Source organism: Jaculus jaculus, chromosome 8, assembly GCF_020740685.1.
Source record: "Jaculus jaculus isolate mJacJac1 chromosome 8, mJacJac1.mat.Y.cur, whole genome shotgun sequence".
NCBI classification, from domain to species: domain Eukaryota; kingdom Metazoa; phylum Chordata; class Mammalia; order Rodentia; family Dipodidae; genus Jaculus; species Jaculus jaculus.
This window is the reverse complement of record NC_059109.1, coordinates 118075661-118101831: the sequence shown is the minus strand read 5'-3', so window position 1 is coordinate 118101831 and position 26171 is coordinate 118075661. Positions and strand designations below refer to the sequence as shown.

The following is a 26171-nucleotide window of genomic DNA, read 5'->3' as shown; positions in this document are numbered from 1 at the left end:
TAAACAAAAATCAGGGCTGGAGAGGTGGCTTAGCAGTTAAGGTGCTTGCCTGTTAAGCCTAAGGACCCAGGTTCAATTCTCCAGATCCCATGTTAGCCAGATGCACAAAGATGAGGCAAATGCAAGGTCGCACATGCCCACCAGGTGGTGTAAGCGTTTGGATATAGATTGCTGTGGCTGAGGCCCTGGCATGCTAATTCTTTCACTGTCTCTCTCTCTCTTTTTCTCTCTCTAAGAAAAAAAATTATATGAGGACTAGAGAGATGGCTCAGTGGTTAAGGCATTTGCCTATAAAGCCTAATGATCTGGGTTTGATTCCCTAGTACCCACATAAAGCCAGATGCACAAGGTGTCACATGTGTCTGGAGTTCATTTGTAGGAGGTCCTGGCATGCCCATTTTCACTCTCTTTCTCTCCCATTGCAAACAAATCAATAAAATATTTTTTTAAAAATTACGTGAAGCCACCTTCCAAGGATCAGGGTCTAATGCGGAAGAAGTGGCAGAAAGAATGTAAGAGCCAAAGGAAGGGTAGGACTCCTTACAATGTGCTCCATACAGACATAAAATGGCCTGGATATCCATGACCTCACAGTGCCTGACACTACCTACACAAGACCATCCTAAGAGGAGGAAAAGATCATGGCATCAAAATAAAAGAGACTGATTGAGATGGGGAGGAGATATGATGGAGAATAGAATTTCAAAGGAGGAAGTGGGGGGGAGGGTATTACCATGGGATATTTTTTATAATCATGGAAAATGTTAATAAAAATTGAGAAAAAAAAATAAAAATAAAAATAAAAAATTATGTGAAGCTAGGCGTGGTGGCACATGCCTTTAATCCCAGCACTTGGAAGGCAGAGGTAGGAGGATTGCCATGTATTCAAGGCCACCCTGAGACTGCCTGGTGAATTCCACGTCAGCCTGGGCTAGCATGAAACCCTACCTCAAAATAACAATGACCAAAAAAAGTTATGTGAATCAAAGGATCTTATCAAGAAAGTGAATACAGCCCACTGGGTGAGAGATTACCCTTGAAAATCATGTATGTGATAATGGTCTAGCATCCAGAGTATATGAAGAACTTTAAGAATGCAAAAGGAAAAAGATACCATATAAAAGAGTAATCTATAATTGATAACAGAGTAAAAGACTTGTATCACCACTTTCCCAAGGTATGTATAACAGTTACCTTCTCATTGCTGGGGCAAGACAGCAGCCCAGGGGCAGCTCATGGAAGGAAAGGGCTGACTTCTGGCTTACAGGTTTGAGAAAGGGAAGTCTCATCTTGCAAGGAAATCCTGGTGAGAGCAGAGAGCTGGACATCTCATCCCCACAGCAGCAGAGTGGAAGCAGAGAGAGACCTTGCTACACCCAGTGGGGTTGGATTAAGAAACTTCAAGGCCTGTACTAAGTGACACACCTCATCCAGCAAGGATTCACCAGCTGAGGGTTAAGTATGAGGCTTAAGCACACACACATGAAACTACAGGGGTATGGTTGATTGAATCACATGTTAACTCTTGCATTCTGAATGCTTGGTCCCCAGCTGGTGGCCATTTGGAAGGTGGAGCCTTGCTGGAGGTGGTGTGTTATTGGGGTGAGCTCATATCAGTGTCATAGCCAGCTCCCCCTTACTAGAATCCAGCTCACTGTGCTGCTGTTGTTTTCCACCTGCTGTGGCAGAGGTGATGTCCAGCCTCTGCTCATGCCATGCTGCCCCCTGCTGCCATGGAGCTTCCCCTTGAGACTGTAAAGCAAAATAAAGCTTTCCTTCCATCGGCTGCTTTGGGTTGGATGTTTTGTTCCAGCAAGAAGAAGGTAATAACATCAGAGGGATATTCCACATTCAAACCACCACATTGTGCATGGCCAGTGAAGACATGGGAAGAGCTCAATGTGGTTATTAGGGAAACACAAGCCACAAGTGTGTGAGGCACCACTTCACACTTACTGAGATGGCCAGTGTTATGACGGGTTGAATTGTGTCCAACCCTCAGAAAGATATGCCGAAGTCCTAAGCTCAGTAACTGTGAATGCGACCTTATATGGAAATATGATCTTTTCAGATTTAGTCAAGGCAAGATGAGGTCAGTAGTGTGGGCCTCTGGACACAGGCATGTAGGGAAGATGGCTATGTGTGAAGATGGGGTCAGCTAGTACAGTTATGTTTTCACAAACCAATAAATGCCAGAAGCAAGAAAGGACCATCTTCTAGAAGCTTCTGTGAGAGGGAGCATGACCCTGGAAAGCCTTCTGAACTGTGAGAAAGTAAACAACTGCTGCTTTCAGCCACCCAGTGTGTGACACTTTCTTAGGGAGCCCTAAGACAGCTATGATTCTAAAACTAGAATTAACACATGCTGGCAATCGTGATAGTTAATTATGTACGTCAACTTGGTTAGGTAACTATGGTACTTAGTCCAAAACATTATTCTAGATGTATCTGTAAAGGTATTTTGGGGGTAAGATTAGAATTTAAAATCTGTGGACTTTGAATAAAGCAGGTTACCTTCCAGAATCGATTGGTATGGGCCTCAGGTGATCTGTTGAAAGCCTTAGTAGAATAAACTGAATAATTATAGAATAAGCCCCATTTACAAGAAAAGATTCCTTATAAAGTATATTTACATCTCAGGGCTGGAGATATGGTTTAGCAATTAAGGTGCTTGCCTGTGAAGTCTAAGGAGTCAGGTTTGATTCTCCAGTGCCCACATAACCCAGATGCACAAGGTGGTGCAAGCATCAGGAGTTTGTTTGCAGTGACTAGAGGACTTGGCACACCCATTCTCTTTTTCTCTCTCTGTAATAAATAAAAATAATAAAATAAATCTCTCCATTCCTAGGTTTTGCCGACTACCTTGTCCAGCTAGATTGGTGAGCTCTGGCCCCAGTGAGACCTATCTTAAAAAAAAAAAAGTAAGGTGGAGCTGGAGACGTGGTGCAGCGGTGAAGGAGCTTGCCTGCAAAGCCTAAGGAGCCGAGTTCACTTCCCCAGTGCCCACGTAAAGCCAGATACACAAGGTGGCACATGTACCTGAAGTTCTTTTGCAATGGCTAGAGGTCCTGGCATGCCCATGCTCTCTTCTGCCTCTTTCTATCTCTTAAATAAAAATAAGGTGGAAAATGATTGAGGAGAACACCTGACATCTGGCCTCTACATGCATGTGCACACACATACACATAACTCATGCATGTCACACACACACTGGCAAAAATGTCTTTGTCTCCATCTCTCTGTTTATGTTTCTCAAATATGTGTTTAATTTTTCTTTTAGATGTTTTATTTTTCTTTATTTATTTGAGAGAGAAATAGGGAGAGAGTGAGAGAGGGAAAGAGAGAGAATGGGTGTGCCAGGGCCTCCAACTGCTGCAAATGAGCTCCAGATGCATGCACCCCCTTGTGCATCTGGCTTATGTGGGTTCTGGGGAACTGAACCTGGGTCCTTTGACTTTATAGGCAAGAGCCTTAATCACTAAGCCATTTCTCCAGCCCAAATATATGTATTTATAACTATTATTTACTATTTGTGAAAATATAAAACCTTGGAAGAAAACAGAAGTAACTCTGCGTGATCCTGGGTCAGCAATTATACACACATGAACGTGGAGGAACGAGACCCCTTTCCTCCTGCTGGTGCAGACGTGAACCGGAGCAGGTACTGTGCAAAGCTAGCTGGGGCTACTTGGGATGGTTCATCTTGTGCATGTGATTGGACTGAGTTGCCTATCTGACTAATGATTCTGAGTGAGGCCCTTTTCAGAAGCTTGGATGAGAGCTACTGAGGGGGGAAAGGCCCACCCTGACTGTGGGTGGCACCATTCAATGGGTCAGGATAGAACAAAGACAGAGGAAGCCAGCCAGGTCATGCGAGATCCACTCTTCCTTGAGCGAGTGCATCTACTGAGGCTGTTATCACCCGTGGACATCAGACTCTAGTTTCTTTAGCTTTTCACTGTGGGTCACATCAGTGGCTCTGGAAGCTTCCAGACCTTCAGCTTCCAACTGAGACTGCATCATTGATGTCCTTTTTCTTTCTTAAAATTTTTTTTTGTATTTATTTATTTGAGAGAGAGAGAGAGAGAGAGAGAGAGAGAGAGAATGAATGGGTGTACCAGGGCTTCCAGCCACTGCAAATAAACTCCAGACACATGCGCCACCTTGTACATCTGGCTTATGTGGGTTCGGGGGAATTGAACCTGAGTCCTTTGGCTTTGCAGGCAAGTGCCTTGACCACTAGACCATCTCTCCAGCCCAAGGTGTCCTGTATGCAGAGGCTTCCAGCTTCCTGGGCTGAGTGGATATTGGGGTCTCTGGCTCTCTAGCATGCATATAGCCATTGTCGGACCACCTAGCCTCCAACTGTGTAAGCCAATTTAATACATCCATTTGATAATTATATTTTCTATGGGTTCTGTTTTTCTAGAGAACCCTGACTAACACATTCCTTGGGAAGTTAAGTAAACAGTTATCCCATGACCCAGCCATTGCACTCTTCGGTACACACTCAGAGAACTGAGAACAGGTGTGTAAAACAAAGCTTGTGTTCACAGCAACAATGAGGACAATAGATAAGAAGTGGGGGAAAAGCCAAATTTTGGTCCACCCACCAAAGGACAAGAAAAGTGCAGCATGTGTATACAACAGAGTATCATTCAACCTCGAAAAGGCGTGAACTCAGATACGTGCCACAACACACAGAAAACAACCTTAACAACAAGCAAGGGAAAGAAGCCAGACACGAAAGGTCACATTTTCATGTAATTCTATTTTATTTCAATATCCAGATCAGGGCGTTTCATAGAAACTGAAAGCGGACAAGTGTTTACCAGGCGCTGGGAGTGTGGGGATAATTGGAGGAACTGCTGCATGGGGATCAGGTTTCCTGGAGGAGATGAAGTGTTCTGGAACTAGATTGTGGCCATGGCTGTACGGCATTGCTGATGCAGTACTGCCTCTGAGCTGCATTCAAGAACAACAACAACAAAAGTATGTGTGCATAGATGCGCATGCCACGTCACACATGTGGAAATCAGAGGACAACTTCGGGGTGTCTGTGCTCCGCCTTCTTTGAGACAGGGTCTTGACACTGCACGTGTCAGACTTCCTAGTGTGGGAGCTCCTGGCTCTGCCTCCCACTGTGACAGTCACATTGGGATCACAGATACATGAGCCATTTTGTGTCTTTACATGGGTGCTGGGAATTGAGCTGGCAGGCTTGGCAAGCTTGTCTTTGACCACCGAGCCATCTCCCCAGCCCTGGGACTGCACTTTAAAATACCTAAGGTGATAAATTTATGTATATGTTATCACGATTTCGAGCATTACTCACATGCACACAGCAGGATAATTTATGAGCTCACTAACAGCTATGCCGTGGAAATGAACTTGAGTAACAAAAATAGAACAGTGAACCAAGAATTAAAGGCCCTAAAATAAACCACGTGTATAACCACTACAATAAACAATAAGGTTGTGGGACTCGTCACGGAGCGGATTGGAAATTCAGTACGTTTAAGGCTAGTGCCCACACCGTGAGAGGAAAATCCAGTTCTCCACAACTTCTCTGAGGAATCTTACTTACCAAAGATGCCAAGGAGTCCCAAATCAGTTTATTTTTAATTTTTACTTATTTTCATAGACAGATAGAGAATGGGTACAACACAAGAGCATCTTGCCATTTCAGAGACTTTAGACACAGGCAGCACTTTGTGCATCTGGCTTTACATGGGTACTGGGGTACTGAATCCAGGGCCTAAGATTTTGCAAACAAGGTGCCTTTAATTACTGAGCCACCTCTCCAGCTCCCCAATTCAGTAGTTTTAAAACCGTGACTGTTGGGGTGCTATGCTGGAGTACCACACTGGGGTTCAAATGGCTCGCCACATGAAGTGAGGTTGTTCCAGGTTGTTCCCGATGCAGGCAGGATGCTGGTACAAGAAGGGGCATCCTCCCTTGTTTAAGGTCCTATTCTTCCAGGCAACAAGTGGTGTGAGTGAGGGTAAGAGGCAGCCCTTATCTGAAAGGTTGTGGTATGACCCTGGCTCAGGCAAGACTCAATGCTCTCTTATTTTTTCTTAAATATATTTGAGAGAGAGAGAGAGAGAAAGGGAGAGAATAGGCATGCCTCTTGCCACCACAAGCAAACTCAAATGCGTGTACCACTTTATGCAGCTGGCTTTACGTGAGTACTGGGAAATCGAAAGCAAGCCTTCAGGCTCTGCAAGCGTCTTTAGCTGCTGAGCCATCTTCCCAGTCAATAATGCCCTCTTGGAATGGCTCAAGTCCTTCTCTGCTGGCCCTCCCATCCCTGGGGTCCCTAAGTGATGCCCTCGCCCTGGATCTTTGCTCAGGCTCCTTCCTCAGCACTGAGGCTCAAGTCCACCTCCTTAGGAGAACCCCTCATCTTCTGACAGGCCTAAAGCACCCCAGAATGTGACCCACACTTTCAGTGCACCTTTGCCCTGGCAGATCCTAGGAATGGAGGTCTCGTTGGCTCGGCCACCGCTCCCTCGCTCTCGCATCCGCATGCTTAGCCAGCCACTGGCACTTTCTCCTTTGGACCTCTGCGACAGGGGTCTGCCTGGTCCAACGGACCGCCACCTCACAGGCTGTATTCTGAGCTCCGCAGAGGTCCTGTTCCTTGGTGTTGTGGGAAGGGGCTCCTGGTACCTATCACTGCTTCTTGCTGAGGGACTCCAAACATACCAATCCCTCTTTGAAGCAATTCAGCTCACTTTTAATCTCATCACACAAATGTAAATACCTGAATTCATCATTTAACACTCATGGCCGCCACTGAGTCTCTAATGTGTCCCCAGACATGGCAGTAGGCCCATTTTAGAAACATCTTGCTTAAAGTTATTAATAGGTATGTTTGTAACTGCCTTACCTGTGTCTTAACTAAGAATTCATGTGGCTCACTGGCATTTAAAAATCTACAGAGGACATCACGTAGGTCCTGTTTTTACTAATATGATTCTCAGTGGGCAGAAATCATCTAGAAGCTCAGACATTGAACTTCAGACCTTGAAAAGACTTGAGTGGTTACTTGATCAACCTTACTCATTTCCTGTAAGAAAGAGCCAGCTGTTTTGAGTGACCATGAGGCGTGCCCAAGGTCATCACAGCAAGACAACACTTGCCACAGCTGCCTCTTATTTGTACAAAATTATTAGATGAGTTGATTCATAATGCTAATTTTAATATTTATCAAACCAGTGGCAGAAATGAATTCTTAATGCAAAATAACTATTTCAGTCTAAGAAATTGAACAAACTGGGCTTTAAAACGCTACATGAAGCTGTATGAATCCCAACCTACTGTGTAGGAGAATAATGGATTCTTAATTGAATCTGTGCCTCAGAGTGCAAGAGTGATTTTTAAGTGGAAAACCCCATGGAGGTGGATGGTGAGAAATGAGTTTAGTCAGATAAATTATTCGAGGAGAAAGAGAGCAAAACCAGGCTAGAAAATGGCTCTTTCTTACAGATCTCAAATGTACACCATGTAGACTGGAGAACCACTGGGCTCACCACACCTGGCCTTGGCACTGTCTCCTGGTCCTGCTTTCTACAGACCTCAAACTCCAGAAGGCTAGGGACCCTACTCACTTATATAACACATACTAATGGCACTCCAAGACATGTTGTCAGAGTCCTAAGAGGCTCTGTAGGCAACACAATAATCCCAAGGTTTGGAGACTGGCACAGAGCCTGGAAATAATTCAGGTCCACACCACGGTTCATAGATAAGAAAACTTGGGCCCAGAGAGGGAAGGGCCTGGCCCAGAAAGGTCACACAGAGTTAATGGCTCCAATCATGCAAGTTACACATTTTGGCAGCTTCACAAGCTCTTGGGTAGCTCCATCTTCAGCGGTGTAGACCTAAGAGCCGTGCCGCGGCCTGAAGTGCTAATTAAACCAGGGGAGTTACGGACTGTCTATTTATAGGTAGAACTTAACAAGGCCACCAGAGCTGGGCCACGGGAGATCCTGTCTACTGAGAGTCACATACTGCATTCAACCTTTGTTAAGACAGGAGTAGTACCTAGTCTCAACTTGGACGTCAGCTGCAGTTGATCTTGACGGACCGCTGTCTCTGTTATGGTGAATGCTGCCCTCAACCAGGGGGGAGGTTATAATGATTCTTCCCAATCTTTCTTTCAGATGCTTTAAAGGAATCTACTTCAAAGCCCTTTGGTATTCTTAGAATTTTAACCAGTAATATGCAGCCATTGGATCCTCACGGGATGTCAAAGGAAAAGGAGAAAGGAAACCCATGCAAAAGTTTTGTTTTTGTTTTTTCAAGGTAGGGTCTCACTCTAGCTCAGACTGACCTGGAATTCACTATGTAATCTCAGGGTGGCCTCGAACTCATGGCGATCCTCCTACCTCTGCCTCCCTAGTGCTGGGATTAAAGGCGCATGTGTGCCACCACGCCCGGCTCAAATGTTTGTGAAGACATGACAGTTGGAGTTGTGGTTGTCTTGTATTTCTCTTTAGAGCAGTTTTCAGTTCCAGCAGCTCCAGGGCTGTCATGGTGTGGGTAAAGGTGCTGCCACTACAGAGCTGCCACCCTGCTTCTTAAAGGGTTGAACCCAGTTAACCATGCTCTGGGAAAGAATCAGAAAATGCTTTGTAATGTGATATTTACGTGTCATTAGCACTCACAAAGGACAAGATTCTATGCAGACAGCACATTCTCCACTGGTGACTACCAATCACCCATGGCTCCGAGAGAGCATTGCGTGTCCCGGGACAGGGCAGGGAAGAAGACGTCACACGGGGTTGTTCAACAACACCATCTTTATTCAAAAATAGAATCTATGAGACATTTCAGAATATACTACTGCCACCATGGCAGCCTATACTTCTAAATAAAGTCCTAAATTAATATACAAATTTAAGCTTTAAAAATATCCTTTAAGAAAAACAAACCAAAACAAAGGAAGATTAAAGACTTTCTGAGGAATATGACCTAAAGGAAAGACCCTTGAGGCCCAAGGATGCCCTAAATGAACAACACAAAACCAAAAATCATCACCCCACCCTGCAGATCGCCTCTTACAGACAAGAAGTTTCACTTAAATTAAACAAAGGAAGTAAGAACACACTTGGGGAGGTTGAGGGAAGGAGAATGAAGACTAAAAAACAAAAGCATTTCATTAAAACAAAACTCCTCACAGGAAGTCCACTAGTAGCAGGTGTTAAGAGGTCAACAACATTCCTCACATAATTGCTATTTCTTGATCTTGCTGTAAGAATTGTGCACCAATTGCTGGTCAAAGATTCAGAGGGATGAAACGTGGTAGCAGCTAAGTCCGCGTGCAGCAGCGCTTCTCCTCGCTGGTCCGGGCACGCAGCCTCCGTGCCGCCTTCCGTGGTAAGGGCGGGGGCAGCCAGCTCTTCGGAACGGGCGCCCACGACCACGACCACGACGTGAAAGCCGCACGGTGCGTGAGGGGAGGGACTCGCACACACAGGCTGCCATTTATCTTGTCATTTTATGATGTCACCTGCTGCTTGTGACCTCTGGAGAAAAACTTTATAGATGCGTTAACAGTGACTGAACAGCGGGCAGGGCAACCAGCAAGCAGCAGTCTGCGTTCAAGGGAAAAACTTTATACACACGTTAACAGACAGTGACAGAACTGCGGGCAGGCAGTCTGTAATTAAACGTGGAAAACTTTATAGACATATTAACAGTGACAGAGCAGCGGGCAGGTCAACCAGCAATCCGTACTGAAACATGAGTAACGTCGTTCACAACCAGGTTCTCCACAGTGAAACCGGTACCTGCTAGGACTCCATTTTTCCCACTTGGCAGCTGGCGGGAGAGCTACTGGAAGGGAGGCTTGCTGGACTTTGTGGAACACAGGTTACATCTTAACATGTAACATGACACGTGATTTACTTATTTTGTGATCCTGAAAACGGCAACTCAAAATGAAGATTCTCAAGCCCCCACGCTGAATTCCTTTCTATAGCTTTAGGTTTTCAGCACTGGGGCTGTAATTCCTATTACACCAGTGGGGCAAATTGTTTTCTGCCCTTTCCAATGTCAAAAATAAGCCTGCCAAATTAGAGTGATTTGCAAGCACAGATCCATCCTTTACTACATGTAACATAAAATTTAAAAAACCCTGACTACATTATTTAGTCATAATGTCAGCTGACATGATAATGGAATCAAAATCCCAAATTAATCTCCCCTACTTTCTCTTCCTCTGCTGGAGATGAGCTGTTCAGTAACATCCAATGTAAACACATCTCTCACATGGGAGCAGGGCCACACTAATGACATGCTCAGAGTCCTTTTGCAGATGTGTTTAAGTTTAGTCACTGGACTGGAGATAGGCCCACACAGTGGATTAAATGCTAGCGTGTGCCCCAGTCCCAAAGGAAGGGTCAGAACAAAACGCATACAGTGTTCATCAGCCCAACAGTGCTGTCCCTACGAGCTCCCTTCACCAGCACCGGGCAGAGGGTGCTGCACCCAGGAAGACGATAGTGGGGAGGGCTTCTGACGAGTGCAGCATGGGAGCTGTGGAGATAGACCAGGCAAATGACGGGCGACTCCTGTCACTGGCTCTGCACTATGACTTCATGTCCCAGATCAGCTCTGAATCTCACTGCTAGAGTCTCTGGTTTGCTCACAAAATTAACACATCTAGCCTTGACTATACTTCTCTACTAGAAGTAACAGAAGGGGAGGTTAGCGATTTGGCAAACTGTATGGCTATGCCGTCAACCTTTGGGGGCAGATGGTAGCCAGGAAAGCCAACATCTACAGTGCGAGACCCTCAACAGGAGCCTGTTCTGAGCCTGGCCAAGCCCAGCTCAAGTGCTGTCTCCATGACGTGTGCTATCACTCTTGAAAGCTCCCAGAAGTACACATGATTTTCATCGTTTCTGGGGTATAAGAGAGAGGTAAGAATGGAACACAAACAGGGCATAAAAACAAGAGTAGGGAGAGAGTCTTTGCGAAGATGAACTGAGACTTGGGTCCACTCCCACTGCTCTGAACTGCGCTCAGGAGGGTGTGGGGAGAATGCAAAGCCGAGGTCCACGGCTCGTTCTGGAGGCGGAGGGAGAACCGGGGCCAAGGAGGTCATCTCCAACCGTGACTTGCCTTCTTTCTCCTGGCACAGACGGGAACCTGGGGCACGACAGCTTCTTAGTCAGTTGAGAAGAGGTCACCAGCAGAGGGCAGAGGTGCCAAGCCCCCTGTGACGTTGGGTAGGAGGGAGAGATCTGGCAAGCTCTGAATGTGGGACTTGAGCTCCTTGCGGACCTGGGTCACTCGTGCAAGCTTCTGCTTATACTCCTGAGAAGACAAGGGGGGGACAGTGAGCTCTGCGCAGGCTGCTGGGCACCCTGCTGCTCCTCCTCCTCCCACCAGCCTGTCCGGCTCCGCAGCTCTATCCCCACGCTCCCCAAGAAAGTACGTGGTAACACTGCTGCCAGTGGGTTTTAAAGGATATCAGCTTATCCCTCAAAATTCTGAAGTAAAAAGCAGTGGCATTTATATTGGCAGTCTCTTCTAACCAGTGCTGAGCTTTCAAAATGCTCTAGAAAATAAAATACAAATGTCAGGCTTCAGTAGTTTTGGGGACTCCATCTAGAAAAAGTAAGGTTGTACTTTCTGTTAAAACTTAATTTACCTCCCAGAGTCCAGCATCACAAAACCCTCCTTCAAGAAAGAAAGAGAAGCAGCCCTCACCATCACCATGACTGCTCAGAACTCAAGCCCTCTGGAAATCAGTGTTACCCAAACTCTTTTCTCTCCACTCGGGCCCCTCTCTTCAGGCCACTGAGTCTATGAGCTATTCACTCGGCACTCCCCGCAGGCCTGTAGGGGTCTCTCCTGCTCTCCCAGTCCTGGCAAAACAAAGGCTGCCCCCAGCCCTTCCTTGCTTATCAGCTGAGCTTGGCGTGCCTAGGAAAATCCTTCCAGTGCTCAGGAAACGGGGTACCCCACCTGCCTCTGTGCCACAGTTTGCTCATTCAAGGTGTGTCCCAAATCCCCTGGCAGGCTGTTCCATGCTCTCCCTAGACATCTTACACTTCCATGTTCCTCTGCAGTGTGACAGGAACGGGTAGCTTGTTTTCTGTCCTCGGCTCACAGACCCTCTTGGTAAATGTGTATGGAAGACATCTGGGCCATATGATGCCTGAGGCTTGGGTACCTGTGGGTTTATCTTTTTCCCACTAGGTGTTTCCGTAGGGATAAAGAGGTTCCTCAGGCTGGACCCTTGCTGCTTTAAAGACTTTCCTGCAGGAACCTACCCAAAGACACTGAGAGCCAAAGCTCTGGGACGTATGCTGCCTCTGACTGTGATGTACTTTGCCCCTCGCTGTTAAAATTTTTCTTCAAGTTCTTGGTTCCTCTGTGACAAGCACGGGGTACATGCAAGGAGGCAAGGGCTTGGGGGCTCATACAGACTATGAATAATGACTCCCCACTGACTCCAGTAAGGTCCAGAAGGTTAGACCCAGAAAACAGCAGGTGCCAAGCAAACTTGCTATATGACTTAGCAGCATTCAAAACAAACATTAGTTAAAGAAATCTTCCTTAAATTTAGGCTTTGGGCAGCACTTTCACTCCTGAAAGCTACCTTCAAGCCTGGGTTCTTTGCTTTGTGTTTTTAGATATTTATGAGAGAGAGAAAGAGAGAGAGAGTGGGAGAGAGAGGGAGGGAGGGAGGGAGGGAGGAAGAGGTAGATAGAGTAGAGATAATGGGCATGCCAGGGCCTGTAACCACTGCAAATGAACTCCAGGTGCATGTGCTACCTTGTGCATCTGGCATACATGGGTACTGGGGAAATGCAACCTGGGTCCTTAGGCTTCACAGGCAAGCGCCTTAACTGCTAAGCCATCTCCAGTCCAACCCTAAATTCTTTCAAAAAGGACAAGGTCCCCCTGTCTCTGTCTACATGAACAAACAAGTAAAGTTCAATTACAGTATCATGACCAACCATCTCTTTCTGGACATGATTCCTAGCAGACACTTCTCCCTGACAGACAGGTGGAAAGGTGTCTCAACTCAGAGTTACCCACCACCACACAGACTTCAGCTGAGGGCATTCATACAGAACTGACACCACTGAGGTTCTTGTGAGCCATGCCAGGATCAGTGTCTAAGGCTGTTCACCCTTGGAGGACTGCACTAGCCTACGAAGCTCATTGAGGTAAAAGTCAAGGCAGCTGACTAGATAGATCATACGCCATCTTAAGCTCAACAGCTCACCTAGGCAATTAAAAAAGTCTGGAAGGGGTACGTGTGTGTGTGTGTGGGGGGGTGTATGCATATGTGTAAGTGATCATGCGTATGCTGATACCATATTCTACACATCATCCAAGTAACTTCATGGAATGCAATACTAAAAGTGCTCCGAGTTTCAGGCAGACCCTGCCCACACAGTCCTGTTACTAGGTCACTCTTCACAGGATATCTACTTGCATGGTGGTACAGGCCTGTGATCATAGCACCTGAAAGCTGAGGCAGGAGGATCACAAGCTTGAGACCACCAGGGATACATACTGAGATTCTATCTCAACACCAACAACCAACAAATAAATGAAAGACCTACAAGGCAAGAGGTTTGACTGTAGCAGAGCAATCAGGCACATCCTGGCAGGGGCAGCCAAGTGGCCACCGAGTTTCATGTCCTCAGCTGAGCCAGTTAGAAACCACGGTGAACTCTTGAGCAGGTCAAGCTGAAGCTAGCAGTTTTACAGGTTGCTAAACAGACTCTGTAGTGCCTGCTCCGTGATCCTCTTCCCTTTGACAAGATTCAGGCTTTCCAAATAAAGTCAACTAGAAATGCTGCCACAGCAGCTAAACAAGCAAGAGGCACGCTGCACGCGCAGCTTCAGCCTGAGCTTCCCCCTGCTGGCCCTCCTGCACCCGGGTCGGTGCGCCCCTGCTCGCTGCGTCCCAGGCAGCGTCTCAGCTGGGACGGGAAAGGACAGACACAAAGCTTAGGGAATCCAAGAACCTGGCAGAGCGGTTCCAAAGCTGTTGCTCCAAGCCTCCAAACAGTGCTTCTAGCAACTCCTGCCTCCTTCCAGAATGCCACCCAGACAACTTCCTGTGAGGAGGCCCACTTGGTGTCTTCTGATTCCGGCAATGCACCCTATTTTCTCCTTAGCACACCAAGTGCTAGCAGGGTAGGGAAAGGATGGAAGGTGGCCACATGTTCTTTGTTCAGTGTCCTACACTTGCGTGTGATAAGGCACTAAGCCTAATCCAACACACATGCTGTCCTGCGTGGACAAGGAGTTCGAGGTTAGGAGCCACACCAAGAACATAGCAGGATGCCGCTAATGCAGCCAGGCAGCGGTCGTCCCAACCACAGGTCACAAGGACGTTCATGTCCTCCTCTTAGACACTTGCCTTCTCCAGAGACACCAAGGCAAACTGGACAGCCTCATGCCTTTCCTTCCTGTGCAGCTCTGCTCACTCAATAGCCAACGAGACCTGCTGCTGCTACCCTGGGTGAGGATCTGAGGGTTCTGTGATTATCTGCCTGTGTGCATGTGATTGTCAAGAAACAGTTCAGATAGGGAAGACAGGGTCCAGGTGTCGTTCTGAGATAACGCCGAGGATTTATGCTCTGCTAATGCTTTGGAATCTTGCCTCACAGACCTGTAAGTTTGCAGGAGAAAATGTGTTAACATCCCCTCTTCAGGGATCCTGCTGACACCGGTGACCTCCAGGATCACAGAGCACAAGGACAGTGGTGGAGGACTGGGCCTTACACATTCTTTGCCTTTTATGGCCAGGGCAGTAAGCCAGACCTGACTTGCTGCAGATGAGCTCTGGGATAAGAGGGTTAAATATGACCAAAAAAAAAAAAAAGAAAAGAAAAGAAAAAGAAAAAGACAGGGCCTGACAGCACAGTGACCTTTCTCCAGGAATTCCATTTTCAAAACATACAAAATTAGAAGCATTTCCTCTAGCAACTCATGTAAAAAACACTGATTAGAACGTGAACGCTTTCAAAGCGATTTTCTTTTCTTGCTGAGAAGTATTTACATAAGCATTAACACTACGGGCAGAGCCAGACCTGCTACGAGCAGCTCATCAGCACCAAGGCTTGGTGTCCTGTCATGTCCTGTTTTGCTATCAGACATGTGGTGTCTAAAAATCACCCAATGTGTGGCTACCCCCAGTTAAGAATCATAAAAGGTTATCATGCATGAAGCAGCTTGTGAAGGGCCTACACAGAAGAAATTGTGGCTCCAACTCCAATGCTTGGGGCCTCTCAGCTCCATTACTGAAACCAGTGATAAAGATGCACACACAGCATCCTAAACGAATGACAAAGATGTGCACACACAGTACCCTAAACAAACGACAAAGACACACATACAATATCCCCTAAAAGGCAACCATGGAACAAGAGGAATGTTCTCAGCAATTCAAGTGCTCATCTGGGAATCAAGCAGCAAAGGGTTTCTTCAATGTCAATCTATACCAAAGTTTCCTGGGTGCTTCTTTCTCCCCAGGGCACCCCCAACAAAAGGTGGCAAGAGAACTTGTACTGTCACAACAAAACCCCAGGCTGACAGGAATTTTCAGAAACTATGGGAGAATGAAAAGTTATGTGTCTACACACAAGCTATGAAAACTGCACAGCACAGAAAATTATTTTTAAGATAGGGCATTTATAAAGCCTTAATGTAGGGCTGGATAGATGGCTCAGCAGCTAAAGGCGCTTGTTTGTAAAGCACAAGGACCTGGATTTGACTCCTTAGTACCTATGTAAAGCCAGATGCACAAAGTGGTGCGTGCCTCCAGAGTTTGTCTGCAGTGCAGGAGGCCCTAGTGCTCCCATATTCACGCTCACTCTCTCTCAAATAAAAATATTTAAAAAAAAATCTTAATGTAGGGCTAGAAAGATGGCTTAGTAGTTAAGGTACTTGACTGAGAAAGCTAAGGACACAAGTTTGATTCCACAGAAAGAAAGAAAAGACAAATTAATGAAATAGAAACAACAACAACAACAAAACAATCCAAAGAATTAATGAAACAAAGAGTTGGTTCTTTGAAAGGATAAACAAGATTGATAAACCCTTAGCAAATCTGACCAAAAGAAAGAGAAGAGAGGGCTGGAGAGATGGCTTAGCGGTTAAACGCTTGCCTGTGAAGCCTAAGGACCCCGGTTCGAGGCTTGATTCCCCAGGACCCACGTTAGCCAGATGTACAAGAGGGGCATGCGTATGGAGTTGATTTGCAGTGGCTGGAAGCCCTGATGTGCCCATTCTCTCTCCCTCTCTCTCTGTCACTCTCAAATAAACAAATAAAAAAAAAAAAGAGAAGAGACACAAATTAATAAAATTAGAGATGAAAGAGGTAACATCACAACAGATTCCAGAGAAATTCAAAAAATCATAGGGACATACTATAAAAGCATATACTCCACAAAGTATGAAAATCTGAAAGAAATGGATGATTTCCTTGATTTATATGACATACCTAAATTAAATCAAGATGAGATTAACCACTTAAATAGACTATAACAAGCATGGAGATCCGAACAGTTATCAATAATCTCCCAACAAAAAAAGCCCAGGCCCAGATGGATTCACTGCTGAATTTTACCAGACCTTCAAGGAAGAGCTAACACCACTGCTTCTTAAGCTCTTCCAGGAAATAGAAAAAGAAGGAATTCTACCAAACTCCTTCTATGAAGCCAGCATCACCCTGATACCAAAACCAGACAAAGATAGAACAAGAAAAAAGGAAAATTACAGACCAATCTCTCTCATGAACATAGATGCAAAAATTCTCAACGAAATATTGGCAAACAGAATACAAGAATATATCAGAAAGATCATTTACCCTGACCAAGTAGGCTTTATCCCAGAGAGGCAGGGATGGTTCAATATACGCAAATCTATAAATGTAATACATTATCTAAAAGGGTTGAAGGACAAAAATCACATGATCATCTCATTAGACGCAGAGAAAGCATTCGACAAACTCCAACAACCCTTCATGATAAAAGTCCTACAGAGACTGGGAATAGAAGGAACATATCACAATATAATAAAAGCTATTTATGACAAGCCTACAGCCAACATATTACTAAATGGGGAAAAACTGGAAGCTTTTCCACTAAAATCAGGAACAAGACAAGGGTGTCTACTTTCCCCACTTTTATTTTAATATAGTTCTGGAAGTCTTAGCCATAGCAATAAGGCAAGAGACACACATAAAAGGGATGCAAATTAGAAAGGAAGATATCAAGTTATCATTATTTGCAGATGACATGATTCTATACATAAAGGACCCTAAAGACTCTACTAGCAAACTGCTAGAGCTGATAAAAACCTACAGCCATGTAGCATGATACAAAATAAATACACAGAAATAAGTACCCTTCATATATGCTAACAACAAACACACAGAGGATGAAATCAGAGAATCAGTCCCATTCACAATTGCATCAAAAAAATAAATAAATAAATAAATAAAGTACCTTGGAATAAACCTAACCAAGGAAGTAAAGAATTTCTACAATGAGAACTTTAAAACACTCAAGTGAGAAATTAAAGATACTAGAAAGTGGAGAAACATCACTTGTTCCTGGATTGGAAGAATCAATATTGTGAAAATGGCAATCTTACCAAAAGCAATCTACACCTCTCAAAATTCCAAAGGCATTCTTCATAGAAATAGAAAAAACAATCCAAAAATTCATTTGGAATCACAAAAAACCTCAAATATCTAAAATAATACTGAGCAACAAAAGTAAGGCTGGTGGTATCACCATACCTGATTTTAACCTATACTACACAGCCATAGTAACAAAAACAGCGTGGTACTGGCACAAAAACAGACATGTAGATCAGTGGAACAGAATAGAGGACCCAGATGTAAGTCCAGGTAGCTATAGCCACCTGATATTCAATAAAAATGCCAAAAATACTCATTGAAGAAGAGACAGCCTCTTCAGCAAATGGTGTTTTGAAAACTGGATAAATATCTGCAGAAGGATGAAAATAGATTCTTCTCTCTCGCCATGCACAAGAATTAAGTCCAAATGGATTAAAGAACTTAACATCAGACCGGAAACTCTGAAACTGCTAGAGGAAAAAGTAGGGGAAACCCTTCAACATATTGGTCTTGGCAAAGACTTTCTGAATACAACCCCAATTGCTCAGGCAATAAAACCACAGATTAACCACTGGGACCTAATGAAATTACAAAGATTTTGCACCGCAAAGGACACAGTGAAAAAAGCAAAGAGGCAACCTACAGAATGGGAAAAAATCTTCGCCAGCTATATATCTGATAAAGGATTAATATCTAGGATATACAAAGAACTCAAAAAGTTAAATAATAAGGAATCAAACAAGCCAAGCAAAAAATGGGCTATGGAGCTAAATAGAGAGTTCTCAAAGGAAGAAATACGAATGGCATATAAGCATCTAAAAAAATGTTCTACGTCACTAGTCATCAGGGAAATGCAGATTAAAACTACATTGAGATTCCATCTCACTCCTGTCAGATTGGCCACCATCATGAAAACAAATGATCATAAATGTTGGCGGGGATGTGGAAAAAAAGGAACCCTTCTGCACTGGTGGTGGGAATGCAATCTGGTCCAGCCATTGTGGAAAACAGTGTGGAGGTTCCTAAAACAGCTAGAGATTGATCTACCATATGACCCAGCTATAGCACTCCTAGGGATATATCCAAAAGACTCATCACATTTCCTTAGAAGTACGTGCTCAACCATGTTTATTGCTGCTCAATTTATAATAGCTGGGAAATGGAACCAGCCTAGATGTCCATCAACAGATGAGTGGATAATGAAGATGTGGCACATTTATACAATGGAGTTCTACTCAGCGGTAAAGAAAAATGAAGTTATGAAATATGCAGAAAAATGGATGGATCTAGAAAGGATTATACTAAGTGAGGTAACCCAGGCCCAGAAAGCAAAGCGCCACATGTTCTCCCTTACATGTGGATCCTAGCTACAGATGATTGGGCTTCTGTGTGAGAAGGAAAAAACTCAGTATCAGAGGTCAGTAAGTTAAAAAGGAGATATAAAGGGAAGAGAAAGGAAGGGAGGAGAGTACTTAATAGGTTGGTATTGTATATATGTAAGTAGAATGACTGAGATAGGGAGGTAATTTGATGGAGAATGGAATTTCAAAGGGTAAAGTGTGGGGTGGAAGAGGGAGGATATTAACATGGGATTTTTTTATAATCATGGAAAATGTTAATAAAAATTGTGAAAAGATAAAAATAAATTAAAAAAACAAAAAAAAACTTAATGTAGGGCTAGAGAGATGGCTTAGCAGTTAAGGTACTTGACTGAGAAAGCTAAGGACTCAAGTTCGATTCCACAGGACCCATATAAGGCAGATGTACAAGGGGGTGCATGCATCTGGAGTCTGTTTGCAGTGGCTGGAGTTCATTTTCAGTGGCAAGACACCCTGGCATGCCCTCCACACACACACTCCCTCCCTGTTTCTCAAATAAATAAGTAAAAATATTTTTAAAAACATTTCAATTTCTTTCCAATAGCAAACTAAAAGAAGGAAAATAAATGTTGGGCTGGAGAGAGGGCTTAGTGATTAAGATGCTTGCCTGCAAAGCCTAAGGACCCAGACTGGACTCTCAGAACCCATGTAAGCCAGACACACAAGGTGTCACATGGGCACAAGGTATGTTTGTAGTTCATAAGCAGTGGCTAAGGCCCTGATGTGCCAATTTTCTCTCTTTCTCTCTCTCTCATGAATAAGTTAAAAAAGGAAAATAAATGTTGCCTACCTCCTCCAAACGTCAGAGGTGGATGTGGTAGAACAGAAAAAAACTGCATCAGAAAATCTAAGTTCAAGTTCTCCTCTTGCCTATGGTGTGACACCTGACTTCACATCCCCTGGCTCTTAGACCTACAAAATGGGGAATTAGAGCCAGGTGTGCCTTTAATCCCAGCACTTGGGAGGCAGAGGTAGGAGGATCACCATGAGTTCGAGGACACCCTGAGATTACATAGTGAATTCCAGGTCAGCCTGAGCTAGAGTGAGACCCTACCTCGAAAAACAAAACAAAAAACAAACAAACAAAGATGGGGACTCCCTAGGACAACAAAAGCCAGATGCACAAGGTGGTACATGTGTCTGGAGTTTGTAACAGCCAAAGGCCCTGGTGCGCCCATTCACTCTGCCTCTTTCTTTCTCACTCAAATAAATAAAAATAAAGCTTAAAAAAAAAAAAGATGGAGAACTGAAACAATGCCTGTTCTGTGGGTGGTTGAGAGGCTTGAATGGGACCAGGTACTTGCTAACCTGTTCGGCATGAGTTAAAACATGTGAAGGTGAAAAGCACCACCAGCTCTCCCACCTCCCAGGCTCCATTATTTTATGAGTGAAATTTAATCTTCCTGATTAGCAAGAAACAAGACATGCAGAGTCAAAGAAAAAGAATTCTTAATGAAACACAAAACACTCTTGCCACAAACCATTTGATTACGCTCTTTAAATTTAGGTACAAGATACACCTTGAGATATGAAAGGCCTTTTGACCCGGGCAACCTTTCTTCTTTAAAGGCCTACCTTCAAAAACAAAAAGAAAAGAAAAGAAAATCTAGACTTTTAAAAAACTAGATGGCACCATAGCCTGATTCAGGAAGAAAACTGTCGATGGAGTAAGCCTAGATCTCACGGGAGCACGCTTAAGATGCAAGCAGTCATATACCATGCTAAATGTAAGACGCTCATCTTACCTGGAGATGTGCTTAGCTACGACCTCCCTACCACCCAGAACTAGAATGCCAGGGCAAGCCTCAGGAGAGGGTTGAGTGCGTCAGAGTGATAATACAGACAGGACTTAAACATACAAGGGAATAACCATGAATCCACAAACAGAATGGCAGAATGTGGAGCTCTGAGGGAGCAAGAGGAAGCTGAGACAGCATGCACAAGGGCAGCTGAGAACACAGCTTGTGCTGTGAGACAGTTACCTGAGACTGGCTAAGGGGACTGGGTGTGAAGTACAGGAGAAGTACTGCAGGCAGGTGGTGGGAGCAGCGTGCACACAGGGACAAACACCGCAGAGTGCATCAAGACGGGGCCAATCGGTCACAGGGGAGGAGACATCCAGAGGGGATGGTGATTTGTGCTCTTATGTTAGGGGCAATGAGAAGCCACTTCAATGTTTATAAAGAGGAATGGCATGCTCAGGGCCATGTTTTGAAGGCATCAGAGGGCTGCCACAGGAAAAACGGGCTGCAGGACACAAGAGCAACTAGAAAAAAGACCAGGGAAGGAGGCTGCAGCCTGAACTAAGATGGTAGAGGCGCAGAGACCCAATGAGTTGCTAACTATTCACTTAACAGTAGAGGGACAGGGCTGGGAAGTCAACCTGGCTGAGGTGCAGCAGAGAAACTAAGGTCACTGGGACAAAGTGAGGCTCAAGTTCTAGATCTGGGAGGCAGGAAAATTGGGGAGAAATATGGTAAGATCCAGTGTATGGGGTTTGGAGGGAGGCTGCTGACTCTATGGGGCCCATGCTGGCCTCAAATCTAGCGTTTTCCTGCCTCAGCCCTCTGAGTGCTGGGATTATAGGTGTGCTTGGTGTCTTTTTTTAAGGTGTGGTTTGGTAAGTGGAACTGCCACTATCCAAGTCAGGGTAAGAGAAAGAAGAAGAAAATGGTCTGTTTTGGCCATATTGCTTGAGCTGTCTGGACTGCTTGTGTCATCAGCAGACAGGTGGTAACTGAAGCAGTTAAGTGAAAGTCACTCACCGATGAGTCATTCCAAAATGAGAAAAAGACTAAAAGGTACGCCATCACTTGTGGGACGGAGGGGTAGAAAATGTTCCAACGGACAAGAAGTAGACAAGAGCCAGCAGATAGGTACTGGGGAGGGAAAGCATGAAGTACTAAGAGACAAAGTATTAAGAGCTATGGAGAGAGCCAGAGTGAGGAGCTAAGGACAGAAACTGAAAAATACCTTTTGGCTTTTGAAACTAGACCATTAATTATGAGGGAGTCTGCAAATGGCACTTTGGAGGAAGGCAGATCCATGTGCCAGGATGCCATGCAGCAGGAGAAAACGGGACATGGCAGAGAATGAAAGGGAATGGTAGTATGGAGGACATATCAGCCAGTCTACTGGAGGCTGTTTCTAAATGGGAAAAGAAATGAAACCTAAAAGGGGAAAGTGAGGTGGAGAGGGAATTATCATGGTTTACTGTCCATAATTATAGACATTGTCATAATAAAGGGAAAGAGCAAGAGAGAGAGAGAGAGACAGAGAGAGAGAGAGAGATGGGAACCTAAAGGTCCTATGTGCTAAGGGAAGGTAGAAACCAACAATTTCAGGTTAGTCAGCATATTAGAACCTGTCACCCCAGGTAAGCATCAAATTGCTATTTTAGATATGAAAACTCACATCAAAGATAAAAAGGCTGGGGACTAGGGAGGTGGCTCAGAGTTTAAAGTTACTTGTTTGCAAAGCCTGTTTGCCTGGGTTCAATTCCCCAGCCACCAAAGCCGTATGATCCCACCCCATAGGTGTGCAAATAAACAGACAAGAGAAAAGGCTGCAAGTAAGGCAGGAACAGCCTAGATGAGCAATGCAACCCACCAATGATGAGCCATGATGGGCAATGGGGTGTCAGCCTATGCCCCAAGGACTGGGCACTGTGAACAAAAACCAAGGATGCAGAGGACTGCCGGACGCCCTGGAAAAGTGGGTGTGGCCACGCATAACTACGCCCAGGTCCCCGATAGTGCTCAGAAATGACTGCTGATCACGTTCATTGAGTTGAAATTGCAGTTACTATGCTTAAAAAGTTTCTGATCTGTTTCAAGTCCTACTTTTTTTTTTTTCCTCTTGTAATAGTCTCATGATGTAATCCAGGCTAGTCTTGAACTCACAATCCTCCTGCCTTAGCCTACTGGGTGTTGGGATTACAGTCATGCACCACCATGGCTGGCTTTTAAATTTTACACAAACAAAGTCAGAGATGTAACTTCCAAAATTGTGAAACATAAACCATCCAATTTCACTTTCTCTAAATGCCAACTTGAAAGGACAGTAGATAGTAGATAGTCTGCCTTAACAATAGCAGGAGCATTTATGAAGACTAAAGTAAGTCTTTGCTCAGAATAGCATGTACCCACTGGGTCAAACAGCTGCTATAGCTCACACTTTTTTTTTCATCTGAAGCCTGCTCTCAAAATTATGCTCACTCAAGTCAGTGTTATAATAACTATATGCTACTTTTCCATGGCTGTCTTAATGTAACCAAGACCATTTAAAAGCCAGAGAGGTCGTGTGTCTAAGCAAACTATTCACTATTTACTTCTTCATAAAACACTCTCCTAATTTCGGGAGAGTTCCATAGGAAAGCTTCATGAAGTCTGGTTGCTTAAGATGCTTTGGGACAGTAAAGATCCTAAAGTGAACAGAAAGATAAAAGGGCAACTTCTGGTACACACAGAACCACTTCTAGAAATGTACTTATAAAATATTTAATTTCTGTTAACAGGGGAAAATAATTATGTTAAGGAAAAACCAGTATTATCATCCATGAAAATGTTTCCTCCCCTTTCCTTCCTTCTCTCTTGTTTTTTGAGATAACAGCTTATTCTGTAGCCCAGGCTAGCCTGAAATTTATGACCAACTGGCCTCAATTTCTTGAGTGTTGTTATTACAGGTGTGTACCATAATGCCTGGCTCTCCATTTTAACTTGAACAGGAGGAAAAAAATAAGGAAAATGTACCATAATTAAAAACATTTATTCTTGCTGCTGTCTGGCTAAATGTATATACTATGCTTATCAAACTGCCCAGTAAGTACTTCTCTTAATGTTCATACTCTTATATTAATGCTACTCTCACTTTTGGTAGAGGATTTTCTCTTTTCAGATGGCAGTGACCTTGGGACAGCTCAGAAGGTATCATGGTGCTGGAAAGAAGTGACTGGAATGCTCAGTACTGTAATATCTGTATCACACCTTCCAAGGCTCAGGGTCTAATGCGGAAGAGGTGGTGGAAAGAATGTAAGAGCCAAAGGAAGGGTAGGATTCCTTACAACGTGCTCCCTCCAGACACAAAATGGATTGGATATCCATGACCTCACAGTGCCTGACACTACCTACACAAGACCATCATAAGAGGAGGAAAAGATCACGACATCAAAATACGAGAGAGACTGATTGAGATGGGGCAGGGATATGATGGAGAATGAAGTCTCAAAGAGGAAAGTGGGGGGAGAGACAGTATTTCCATGGGATATTTTTTATAATCATAGAAGTTGTTAATAAAAATTTGGAAAAAAAAAAGCAAAAAAAATTTTTTTTAAGTGGAAAAAAAATTTGTTCTTGGGCTAGAGAGATGGCTTAGCGGTTAAATCACTTGCCTAAAGAAGCCTAAGAGCCCAGGTTCGATTTCCTAGTACCCATGTAAGGCAGATACACATGGTGGTGCATGTATCTGAGGTTTGTCTGCAATGGCTAGAGGCCTTGGTGTGCCCATTCATTCTCACACACTCACTCTCATAAATAAATAAATGAACAAATAAATAAAATAATAGTTGTTCTTGCTAGCCGTGGTGGTGCATGTCTTTAATCCCAGTACTCGGGAAGCAGAGGTAGGAGAATCATTGTGAGTTCCAGGCCAGCCAAAGACTATAGAGTGAATTCAAGGTCAGCCTTGGATAGAGCAAGAAGCTACCTCAAAAAGCCAAAACAATAACAGAACAGTTGTCCTTGGGCTGGAGAGATGGCTCAGCAGTTAAAATTGCTTGTTTGCTTGCCAAGCTGGAAAGCCAGACAACCCAGGGTTTTTTTTTTTTAATATTTATTTATTTATTTATTTGAGAGCAACAGACAGAGACAGACAGACAGAGAGAGAGAGAGAGAGAGAGAGAGAGAGAATGGGTGCGCCAGGGCTTCCAGCCACTGCAAACAAACTCCATACGCGTACTCCCCCTTGTGCATCTGGCTAATGTGAGTCCTGGGGAATCCAGCCTTGAACTGGAGTCCTTAGGCTTCACAGGCAAGTGCTTAACAGCTAAGCCATCTCTCCAGCCCCTAGGGTTATTTTTTTAATTCTTTAAAATTTATTAATTTGAGAGAGTGAGAAAGGGAAAGAGGCAGAATGAGAAAGGGAGAGAGAGAAAGAAGGGATATGCCAGGGCCTGCAGCCACTGCAAACCAACCCTAGATGCAATTGCCAAGGTGTGCACCTGCTTTACATGCCTTCTCGGGAATCAAACGGAGGTCCTTTTTGGCTTTGCAGGCAAATGCCTTAACCACTACACCATCCCTCCAGTCCCCAGCCCAAGTTTGATTCCCCAATACTCATGTAAAGCCAGATGCACCATGTGGCAGAAGGCCCTGGTGTACCCATTCTCTAAAATAAATAATAAAATAAAATAAAATAAAAAATGAAATGAAATAAAAGTATAAAATTAATAGTTCTTAAGTTGTGACTATTAATTTTCTTATTTCCTAGAATTCTTCTGATTACTTTTATAATTAGAAGAAAGAAATAAAGGGCCAATTAGGGAGTAAGAATAACTGTCTAGCAGGCAGGGAGTGACGGAGGGAGGTGCTATCTGGCATGTATTTGCACTCACATGAGCAGAAACTCAGCAGAGCTGTTCCAGAGGGCAGGGGCCAACAATGGGCTGGGGGGTACAGCTCATTGGCAGAGAAAGCCTTTCTCTAGAATGAGTGAGGCTCTGGATTCCATCCCTAGCTTCATCACAAAAAAAAAAAAAAAAAGGTAGGGGCTGGGAAGATGGCTCAGTAGTTAAAGGCAGTTGCATGCAAAATCTGCTGGCCTAGGGTTCAATTCCCAAGCTGCCCACATAAGCAAAAAGTGGCACAAGTATCCCATATTTGCAGAGATCTTAGTACCCTTCCACATGCAGGACCCACATAAGCCAGAAGCACATGGTAGCAGATGCATACGGAGTTCTCTTGCAGTGGCTGAAGGCCCTGGCATACCCATTCTCTCTCTCTCAAATGAATAAAATAAATTACAAAAAACTTAAAAAAGCATTTTGAAAATTGGGCTACAAATATGAAATAATGCTGTGTCTGAAAGTATAGGAAATTTAGCTCTGAAATCCTGTTACCTTTACAATGTCAAGTCTCAAAATGTTGGCAAACCATACCCATAGG

At 44.3% G+C, this 26171-nt stretch overlaps 1 protein-coding gene across 2 annotated transcripts in view; it reads right to left on the bottom strand.

The window, feature by feature from the left end:
* Positions 1 to 8792: 8792 nt before the first annotated feature.
* The window catches only part of Rprd1b (regulation of nuclear pre-mRNA domain containing 1B), a 63632-nt gene continuing 46253 nt past the window's right edge, over positions 8793 to 26171 (bottom strand). For both annotated transcript variants that reach the window (XM_045155855.1, XM_004666681.2), the window contains exon 7: positions 8793 to 11331. In XM_045155855.1, coding sequence (XP_045011790.1) covers positions 11182 to 11331 — 150 coding nt within the window. In that variant the 3' untranslated portion in view covers positions 8793 to 11181. The remainder of the gene's footprint in view (positions 11332 to 26171) is intronic.